The following is an 11170-nucleotide window of genomic DNA, read 5'->3' on the forward strand; positions in this document are numbered from 1 at the left end:
TAAATCTCTTAATTCCTTTTATTGTGTTTCACTTCCATCTTCCAGATTCCAACGTACCCATCTTGAAATTCGGCACCCGTAAGATGATTAGCTTCACCAGACCATGCAGTTTAATCAAATCAAATGCTTAGTCACTCGTAAAAGTGGATTTGACCAGCGCTAGGGAAAATGGTATGGCGCTTATGACGAAAGCAGAGCGTCATAAATGCGTACTCCAGCGCAATTCCTCACAAAATTGTGTACTTTGCGTGTCTAAATTGTCTGCCGTGTGTCCCAAGCGAGTATGCGCAGTATGCAGACAACAGAGTATGTGCATACAATGTGCATGTTTGAACAATGTCAAAGGTAAAGGTATGTGTATGATGTGTGTTATTCACGAAGGAAGTCACATTTATTGACAGAAGAACAATGTAAACATTTTAAACCATACATAAAGAGGAAGATATAACATTCATGAGTTTCAGAAGACGAAATTGCTATCAAAACATTAGTTTCTAAAGGCCTCACTCTCTACAAGTGTCCAACACAGCAACAAGAAGATAGAGACTACCCGTTATCCAATATGTTGGCCAAATTGATATCGCCATTATTTAGGATCATTTTGTTTTCAATATTACTGCATTATTAGTAAAGACAAAATTGATTTATGTCTAAATTGATCCCTAATCAACATTTCATATGAAACTCAAATTTTCACAATATAGATTTCTAGATGATTCATAAAGAACCATGTCTACCACTGCCTCACTTTGAATCAATACAACGAGAATAATACATGTAAAGCACTGTGTTCTATGCTGCCATCACCAAAACAATATTCATCGTTAAATAATTTCTGATCTTTCTAATATACAACCTTAACCCGGTCATATAATGAAATATTCATTGGTAATATCCAGAGAGAGGAGGCAGCAAAGAGGTACATGTCGTCGTGTTTCTGAAGCATTTGGATTACTCCAAATTACAATGAAAACCTATCCAAGAGCTCGCTAATGAAGTCTTGTATGAGTCATCGGCTAATGACGACGGAAAACAGATGCCATATTAATCAGGGTCTCTCTCTCTCTCTATGGCTACTGCGTCATAGCTTTATGGTTTTAATCTAAGCGATTAAACAAATCATTAGGAGCTACAGAATAGGGATTTTGTATTAATTGAAACAAATTAAACTTGTAATTGAATAAAGCATGTAATGTTTTTAGTAATACGCTTAGCATATATTATGTAGATCTGTGAATCTTGATGGTTTTACAAGAACAAATTAATCTATTTCAACCTTTCGTTATTCCTGTTTCCAACATAAAATCATCTCACCACTCTCTTTCTCTCTCTCTTTCACTCTGTCTTTCTCATCATCTATCCTCCTCTTCAACTTTCTTCCCCTCTCCTTCACTCCCTCTACCCCCTCTCTCCCTCTCTCTCTCGCGTTCTCTCGTTTTCTCCCTCTCTTCTCCATCTACATGAATATCTACATCTATCACTATCTCTTCCTATCAATCGACCAGTAAATTATTTCAGGCTCATTCCGCAGCACAATAATGTGATTTCTATTACTCGTCGTCAATGACAGTGAAAGACATTCCTCGAGGCAGAAAGCCAACAGATTCTGAAGGATGAATTATGATGAAGCTAGATCCAAAACCTCAGCGTACTCCGGCCATATACAAGGATTGAGAAGAACTTCAAACTCCAGCTGCATGACTTTGAATCAATTAAAACGCATTTCCCAGACTTTATGATTCTGATTGAAATGCATGGGATGTATGGGATGATTAGGATGAATGGGGTAGAAGGAAATAATATTGGTGGCTTGTTGAACCAGCTGGACTACAAAGTGGATTATTATCCCTGGTGACACTGGTATTGTGGGTGAGGATGGGATATGATGATGACCTGTCAGATGGGGTACTGTCATTGAGGGGAGAGATGGAGATGGAGAGGGGTAGAGAGAGATTGAGAGAGTGGGGAGAGAGAAGGGGCAGAAAACAGAGAGGGAGAGTGAGAGGGGGAGGGCGTTTGTTGATGTAGATTTTGAGGATTTAAGAGAGAATCATAATTTTTTCGAAAAAAAAATACATAGGGACAGCAAAATGATTGTTTTTATCAAAGGATAATTTCATGATAAAAAGAGTACCAACCAATGGAATGAGAAAGTATACAGTGTATGTAATAAAGAAAGAAGGAAATATAATTTGTGTTTGATGAAATTGTTTCCAAAATGATGTAGAACTCAAACACCTGGATGAACATGAATAAATCTTACAATGAACGATCGAACATGTATCACACATGCACTAGATAATACAGCAGAAACACACAAATACAGATAAAAAACAAATACACAAATACAAACCTGTCTCTCTCAAGCTCTTGATGCCTTATGAAGTGATCTTTGGTTTGTCTTAAGTTGCCATCAGTCCCACTTGTGCCTAATGATGTTGGTAAACTGTGAGGTTTCCCAGGCAACATGGCACCACCTGCAGGAAGAATATAATGGGAAATTTAAAAATATGAAAAAGAAATGCTACCAAGTAGGTAAATAGTCAAAATAGAATTATAAGTACATGTATTAAAGTGTATGTTGTGAAGTGCTACATGATGAGAAAGCATGGTTTTGATATCACTCACACAATCTATACAAAAAGATTGATGTCTATTTCTCACGCGCCATTATTTGATTCATTACTACAAGTCTACAACCATGAAAAATAACTTTTGAGTAGTAGAACGAAGGGAAAGATGATGAATGAAGATAAAGAATCACATTTCTCAACAAAATAGCAATATTAAGTGGAAAATCATTAGCAGAACTGATCAAATACACTCCAAACTAAAGATGACGTCTGGCATGTTACTTGTCTGCATGTCACTGAGAAGTAGCAGTTACTAAAAAGAAAATGCCAAACTATTGACTGAATCCATAATGTAGTCATTACTCAGTATTAGAAATTGACAGCTTTCAGATCTTTCCTTTTCCAACACAATGAAAGCTCACAAACTTCACTGAGCAAGTAGAAGTCTAGAATATTTGCTTGCCTCCACTCCCAAGATATCAGTGGTTGAAGAAAAGAGTACCATAGAATTGACCAAAACCATACGTGCAATCATTACTCTGCAAGAAATTTCAGGTAATTCCTTTTAAGCACACATTAATAAGTAGCTCACAAACTTTCTAGAAGCTAGAAGCCGAAAGTATTTACTTTTCTGCTTCTTATATCACAACATTGTATCCTCTGACACGGTATTGATCTTCCTTCAAAGACAAATGACAACTATGACGAATATTATTGAAAGAGCGAGCCACAACACTAAGGGCAGGATTCTTTAAGACTCTGCCTTCTTTATATTCTCCACATCACGCCCATATGAATTACACTCTTCATAATATATCTCCATGCCCCGAAGTCATTCCAGAATCATCAAAGTGCGAGAGCACTAGAAATTACTTGCTCTCTTTGCTCCCAACTCAGACAAACTGTCTACTGTTTAATACTCCTGGACCCAATTTCCATGGCGACAAATTAGTCTTCAAGGCATTCACCTCAGTTGTGGAATTTAGAACACGCCAGGAGACAGTGAGAGGACGGCTTCCGACTCATCATTTTAGTTTGCATTTTTTGGTGTTGCCGTAATAGGCAAGTAAATGGTGGATTGGCGCGACGATTGTGGATTTGATGGGTTTGTTTATTTCAGACGCCCAGGAATATGTGACGATATCACCATCCCTGCCAGCAGAATTTATTCACCCAATTGCACACAATTTTCTTTTTCTATCTTTCTAGTCTGGAATATATATTGTCCAAGGCCATCTCAGAGAAGAAGGCATCAAATAAATATATATTTGTGACAAGCCAGTATAAGTAACTGTTAATCCATTCACAATCCTAAAAATACTCATACATGTACCATACATATTTAGGCCTATAATTAGACATTTTTAAAATTTGATCTTCAAGAATTCTTCAAGAAGCCCGATTAATTTCAGATGTTTTGATCCATGCAGTCTTCAATACCGGGTATCAATATTTCTTCAAAGAATTGTTTCATAATCAGACCCCATACTTGGTTGATTTGTATTTCAGAACACATGAGCACCCACTTCTAAAGAAGGCTATGATTTGCTTAAAAATACATGTACCTGTATGATATGAAATACAGATGTTTTATACAATTGTTAGAGACGGATCCCATGAAAGAGAGTGAAAAGTTAACCCACATATATATAGAACACATCCAGGGATGGATTAAAAAATCCTTGTTTCAGAATACACCACCCCCTCCCGAAAGTATCATGAAAAATTTAGGAAGATCGATGTTTCCCTTTCCTTGAAAGGATATCCGATAAGTAATGGTTGCCATGACGAAATATAATTTACTAGATACGACAGGGATTATTAGAGACCCGAGACTGATGGATGGATCGTCGGCAGGCCTTTTCATCTTAAAAAGGGGGACCCTTTCCCCTTTTCTATCAAAGTCTCTTAGACTTAGGAGAACAAAAATTAGGACAGAATCATTTCTAGATCAAATACAAAAAGTGTGCCAGAAATTGTATTCCCATATGATCTGATTGACGTACAGCATGTACTTGTATTCATACAGGTCTATGAGTCACATCGTCTGTTGAGAGCATAAAAGATCTTATTCTGTGTTGAATTTGTTAAAGTATATGAGTTAATGCCCTTCTGGCTCCAAACTGAAAATATGCTTCTTCACACTTCACTTTGCAAAGAGACTATTGGGCGTACATCATATGCATTTTTTTTCTCAACCTGCCGTATATAATAAATGATATGATACAGATAGGATTTCAGAATTAAATTCGATTAAAGCTGCAATGGTCAAATGATTTTTGGGCATGCAATGAACTTGTACAATGCAATTGGAAAGGCTTTATTCAACCCACTTCCACTTTCACTTTCAATGGCGATGAGTCATAGAGAGAAGAGAAATAAAACTAAAATATATTTCCCCATTTTTACGAGCCTTAATAGCATTTAACATCTTTCATACCCTGTGATTACTACAAGCCTTGTTCGCACATGACATCGCAAACAGCCTTTAAAAAAAATATTGTCCAGTCCAAATAAAATGACACAACCTAAGTGCCCTTAACACTTTCTGCATCTTTAACACAAAGATAAGTGAGTACACTTGTGGACTGTTCTAACATCCAGCTACTATTTTCCAACCCCATTTGTGCCATTCATGACACATAATTTTTTTTTTGTGCGGCCAAGTACAACATGTTTTTAAGGTGGGTTATCGCATCAGGTGTGGACAAGACTATGACAAGGAGTGATGAATAAGTATGGAGAGAGATAGAGGGAGGGAGAGAGAGAGGGGGGGAGAGAAGAGAGGGAGAGAGAGAAAGAGAGGGAGAGAGAGAGAAAGAGAGAGAGAAGAGAGGGAGAGAGGGAAGGAAAGAGAGAGAAGAGAGGGAGAAAGAGAAAGAGAGAAAGAAGAGAGGGAGAGAGAGAGAAAGAGAGAGAGAAGAGAGGGAGAGAGAGAAAGGGAGAGAGAGAAAGAGAGAAAAGAGAGAGAGAGAGAAAAGATGGAGAGAGAGAGGGGGTAGAGAGTAAGGAAGAGAGAAAGAGAGAGAGATAGAGATAAAGAGAGCGAGAGCGAGAGAGAATACATCCCTCTAAATGAGCATTATACTCTCCAGAGCATTCCCTCATTACCCTTGCATGTCTGGCAGCATCCTCTCAGACACATTCATGTAAAGGTCAATCGATACATACCGTTTACTTGGAAGCTAGAGGCTGGGCCTGCTCCTGATGTTGCCGCTGACGATGATGTTGCCGAGGCAGCAGCCGTTGTCATGGCAAGACCGTGAATGGTGATCTGAGCTCTGAGGTCGTCCTCCCCCATGCCTGGCTTGCCGGACTGGAGATGCCCCACAACAGAGTCCAGCTTGTTGAGCTGGCTTGAGTTGTCTTTCAGCTCCTAAAGAATGAAATTAGAAAATAAACGTATTATAATGTAACTGTAAATGTATTGGCCTTTTAAACTAATTCAATTTTAATCTGAAAATTGATGGCCCCTCTGATCATAAAACATGTGGGAGAAAATGTACACATGAGAAAAATCAAACCATTGATTCAATCCATTTGCAACTGAATTTATTTTGACTGTGTTCAGGTGCAACTCATGAGGAAACTAATTTATCAACTTCCATCTAACCACTGATTTATTCATTGGAAAATTTCATAAACAAAATGATAAACAACTTCCTCTATACATACAATGTAAAAGCATAATTGCTCTATAATTTCATAATCAGATAATTAAGAATACTAGGGTGTCCAAGGATACCGAAGATTAAAAGACCATTACATTAGGGTAGAATTGGTGGTGGGGATAAACATGAATACCAAATATATACCAGTGTAGGACTACCAGTTTAGATTATCCTGAAATACACCTTTATTTAATCTCTTCTGATATGGACTGAACTCATAACCCAGTTTCAGCGCATTTGTCTGGATGAAATATTAATCACTGTATAATATTCTGACCTACATACATTTTATGATCGGACAATAGAGATGGGCCTTACATATCATTCATATTACTCTTAATCATATCAACCTGGTTTCTAACACTAAATCATGATAATATAGTACTTGAAGAAATGTAGTGGCACAAAAGAATGAATCCACAACGCAAAGAGGACTACGATACATGTATTAGTTGGTGATGTCAAGGAATTAAAAGTTGACATCTGGCATGAATGTTAGTTTAGATAATTTGATGAGAGGAATAAATTTCCTTCTCCGACACAAATATTTGTTCTTGATTAATGATTAAAAGAATGATTTAGCTTTATATATTTCTTTGTCAGATGTCTTGGCTCTTTCTTCTCCTGGAGGAGGTGTATATTCTTTGAAATAAGAAAGTCTTGAGCACCCTACACAAGTCTAGACATCTTCACAAAACATTAATATCAAGGTGTAAGGTAATATTCATCAACATGTTATCAGAAGAAGTCTGTCTTCAATTATATAGGAGGTGGTTGAAAGCAACACACATTTCAAGTGTCAATGTGCTAGACCACTGAAATTAACACAAGAGAATATTTATGAAAGTCTTCGTGATCTGGTTTCAAGCATTTTGCTTGTTGAACATTGATGGAGGCCTGTATTTACATAGCAAAATATCGTCTTCTCACATGCCATTTTGCATTTTTTTGTCTTTGTTTGCTAGGAGAGAAGACATGTTCCTCCTCTGTCGCAACCATGGCATCGGGAAATGAGATGCAAATTCAAGATCGTATTTTCAGTCCCTCGGTGCAAGGCCTGGTGATCCTTAACACAGATACCGATATCTAATTGTGCCAATATATTTGCACAGCATGAAGTCTGCATGCAACATGAGGATACTGACGTGCGCAAATCAGAACAACATGCACTCCTGATGCGGTCCGGGCCCAGCATGATCCACATTTCATGTCACCACTTGAGAACATCTCAGAGGCTCTCTCCATCCACATTCACCATCCATTAACTATTCATGATGATGGCATCTATTCATTACCAAACTAGAGCAATTCAGTCTCCGTGATGCGGGATTCTGGATTGGGATGGTGCGTATTGGGTAACCTCCGAAACCCGCCAAAAAAGTGGAAGTAGTGAGTCATGAATCAATAATATGCATTCAACTTTTCCTGAATTTTGAGAACCTTCGTATTCCATTTCCTTCTTTTTTCCCTCATTCTCTGTTAGTCTCATAGCATTTCTCCACTGATTTATTTTTATTTTCTGCATTCACATTTTTTCACACGCCATATTGTATAGTAATGAGCACCATTTTTACCTACTTCATAACATATAGACTTCTTAGGAAATGAAGTTCTGCTACTAAACTGATGGCAAAAACCTTTGTTGATGTAAACATAATATGAGTCTGAATCATGAGACTGGAGACTACAACCCATACATAGACCCTGTTTTTAGCTGCTCCAGAGACTGACAAAGTAGACTTGGCTCAAGGCTTTCAAATTTTGTCAAGGTTGAAAATGAGTCTTGCCAGTAGACTAGCTTCCTACTACTCTCGATCTCTCTTTATCTTCTGCAATTTTAGAGACAATTATTGAATACCAGCACAAAGTGACCAGTCGTCCTGTTATCATTAATAATGTCAGGCAAACCTTGGCCGCATGTACATGTAAGTAATCCTCAGACAATGAAAGCATCGTGCCGATACTCATGAATGAAAGAAAGCGATGATATATTTACTTTGCAATGAAAAACGATCCCCTGCCCCCAAACGGTAACCATGCATACCACCACCGGGCAGCACTAGGTAGCACGCTTCCCCCTTTAAAGCGAGCTTCCTTAGGGGGGCACGCCAGGGCTGTGGGGGCTGTAACACGATGCTTTCATTATGATGAGTTTTAGGAGGTGAAGGGAAAGCCATTGTCAGATCATGTAACACCCCAAATCTAATCCATATCGGTATGGCCATAGCTGTCCCATATTTATTATAAACGAGGAGCAAGCCCGGTGAAATATTAAATTGCCCGTCCGTCTAGGAGGGGGGATTGGGGTTACATGATGGCATGTCCCAGTTGTCAGATGGTTTAATATCACTAGGTGAGATATACAAATGGCCTAAATATTAATTACATAGCAAGGTAGGTGAGGGTAGAGCAAACAAAGCTTGAAGGCTCGTCTGGAAAAGGAAAATTGGGAGAAATATTTGCACATATATCTAGAAAGAGAGAGACAGAGAGCGATAAAGAAAGTGTGAAGGGAGGAAGGAGGACAAAGAAACGGAGAAAGAGAGAGAGAGAGAAAGATGATGAACACGTACTTAAAGATGAGGGAGGGGTGAAGCAAGCACAATGTTGCAGGTTGTTTGCAAAGATAACCTACTATTCATTTACAAATGAATGAATGAATAGATAGAGAGATAAATAGATAAAGAATTAAACAAAGATAGAAACACAAAAATATTCAACAACAAAGTCTAGTATGGAAAATTGGAGAAATAATATCTAGAGATAAAGAAATAAAGGACACAAAAAAAAGACATGAAAGAGGAAACGAAAAGTAAATTTGGTGATTACTTTGAAATATCTATATCAGTGATACACAAAAAAAAAAAGAAAAAAAAAAAAGAAGGGACATGCACACCATGAAGTTGCAGCATATTTGAAACAATAACACATAATGAAAGATATATATGATGTGGTGTGGTTGGTACTGTTGCATTATATTTGTTAGATGGGGAGCAGTTTAATAATTTTCGAGAGCTTGTAGTTCTCCTTTTTCTCCCTATTATCGGTTCATTTCTGAATCCTAGGTTCAGCTGTTCAAACTTGTCTCCTATCACATCACTGCCTGGAGGAGGTAATCTAGATGTTGACCAGGGCATAACTGAGTCAACTTCTATCATCTTCATCAATGTCATGAGACAGTAACCATTTGTAAACATGAAAAATGAAAACCAAACTGAGAGACCCTTGAAGTACCAAGTGCACATAGCGTTATCACTGAGGGTAGATGTACAAACTTCATGTAAAGCCTTATGAAAGAGTCATTACTGTGGTAGCTCTGCTATGTCTGGCTTTTAATGAGAATCTTGAGAATACTTCATGGTCCAAGGCAAGCCAAGCACTTGTACAAAGCCAAATACAAAATTTGTCATTAATTTACCTGAATTAGGGCTTGCATAATATACTCAGCATTTGTCTGCTTGAAAATAATAAACACATTCTCTGTCTGTACATCAAAACCTCTTATCACGACTAACTGATTCATTTGTATCATATTCTGCTGTTGAAAACTTCAAATCATACTGAACTTTTAAAATTATCATAAATAATCCACCCCACAAAAAAAAATGAAAAAATCTTTCAAAATCCTGGCTAGGCAGTTGCTACCAGTTCTGAGGCAAAACAACTCCAACATTTCTGTTCTTTACATCAGCTGACATACATGCCATCCATGATGAGAAATGTAACTGTTCTGTTTCAAACTGTGTATTATTGGCTTAGCAATTACCCTGGGAGTCTAATACTATTATATAAAAAAGATCTCATGACCCCATTTCACTGTGGGAAGACATTAGATGGAAATCTAATGATAAAGGTGGTCCGTTTGCATGGACCTGGGAAAATAAGGTCTCCAAATTGAATTCAAACTGTGCTAAAATTGTTTAAGTGCCACAAACCTGTGAAATGTAACGCTTGAAGATTGACTGTTCTAGAATGTGGTTTGGTAGGATCATGGAAATTTCATCATGGGACTTTTTGTTTAACAAGTCCATTTTTTACTCAAAAATTCATATTCGGGACCCCTTGCATTAACAGTTGTAGTTAAAAGCAACAAACCAGTCGAGATTTCATTCACTTTTTTATAACAACATGTACATTGGATAGCAAGTTTTATTGACAAGGCGCACATTTATATTAAACAAAGTATAAGTGAGCAAAGATTTGCATTCACATATATTGTAAGACATTTCTATTAAGCTCTATTATCTCCAAGCTCAAGTGTAGTACATGGTCTTCTAGGCTTACTTAAATTAGTAGCTCATCTACATGTACAGCCAGGAAAATATTAATTATATAATACATGTAGGTGGAAGCCAATTTTGTAAATGTTTATGATTAATTAGTTTTAAAATATTTTCTTAAAACTCACCATCTTAAGATGTGAATTCTCTGCCTTGAGAGACTCCACTTGATGGAGAAGCTGGTCATAGGATGACATCACAATCCCCCTGCATCAGAAAGATAGATTGAGAGAGAGAGAGAGAGAGAGAGAGAGAGAGAGAGAGAGAGAGAGAGAGAAAGGGAAAGAGAGAGAGAGAGAGAGAGAGAGAGAGGGAGAGAGGGAGAGAGAGAGAGAGAGATAAAGAGGGGGAGATAGGAGACACAGAGAAGAGAGTGAGTGAGAAAAGAGAGAGAGTGTGAGAAGACAGAGAGTACAGAGAGAGAGAGAGAGAAGAATGAAGAGTGAAAAAAAGAAGGGAAGAGAGAGGAGAAAAGATCAAGAACAAGATTGAGTAAGAGAGGAAGAGAGAGAGAAAGAGAGAGAGAGAGAGAGAGAGAGAGAGAGAGATTTACATTATTGGAATGCCTGCATGTCACATTTAAAGCTAAACTTTAGTACTGGTAATGCGATTGCATTGTGAAAGAAAAGGTGTGAAAGGATCAGAA

General features: G+C 37.6%; 1 protein-coding gene across 1 annotated transcript; it reads right to left on the reverse strand.

Moving 5' to 3' along the window:
- Nucleotides 1-983: 983 nt before the first annotated feature.
- Nucleotides 984-10752, reverse strand: LOC115919459 (adenomatous polyposis coli protein 2-like). Its single transcript, XM_030973335.1, has 3 exons — nt 10653-10752; nt 5745-5949; nt 984-2477 (listed from the first exon to the last, which is right to left on the reverse strand). Exons 1-3 carry the CDS (start codon nt 10719-10721, stop codon nt 2284-2286), a joined length of 468 nt encoding a protein of 155 aa, XP_030829195.1. The 5' UTR covers nt 10722-10752; the 3' UTR covers nt 984-2283.
- Between the last annotated feature and the right edge of the window lie 418 nt (nt 10753-11170).

The sequence above is a fragment of the Strongylocentrotus purpuratus genome, unplaced genomic scaffold (genome assembly GCF_000002235.5).
Source record: "Strongylocentrotus purpuratus isolate Spur 01 unplaced genomic scaffold, Spur_5.0 spur5_scaffold_6, whole genome shotgun sequence".
Lineage (NCBI taxonomy): Eukaryota > Metazoa > Echinodermata > Echinoidea > Camarodonta > Strongylocentrotidae > Strongylocentrotus > Strongylocentrotus purpuratus.

Bases quoted from the DNA above. Each gene is read 5' to 3' on its own strand.
- LOC115919459 (XM_030973335.1), bottom strand. From the start codon at position 10,721: ATGTCATCCTATGACCAGCTTCTCCATCAAGTGGAGTCTCTCAAGGCA. The intron at 5,950-10,652 runs GTGAGTTTTAAG...TTCATTCTTTAG, and splicing joins AGAATTCACATCTTAAGATG to GAGCTGAAAGACAACTCAAG. The intron at 2,478-5,744 runs GTATGTATCGAT...TTCTTCCTGCAG, and splicing joins CTCTAGCTTCCAAGTAAACG to GTGGTGCCATGTTGCCTGGG.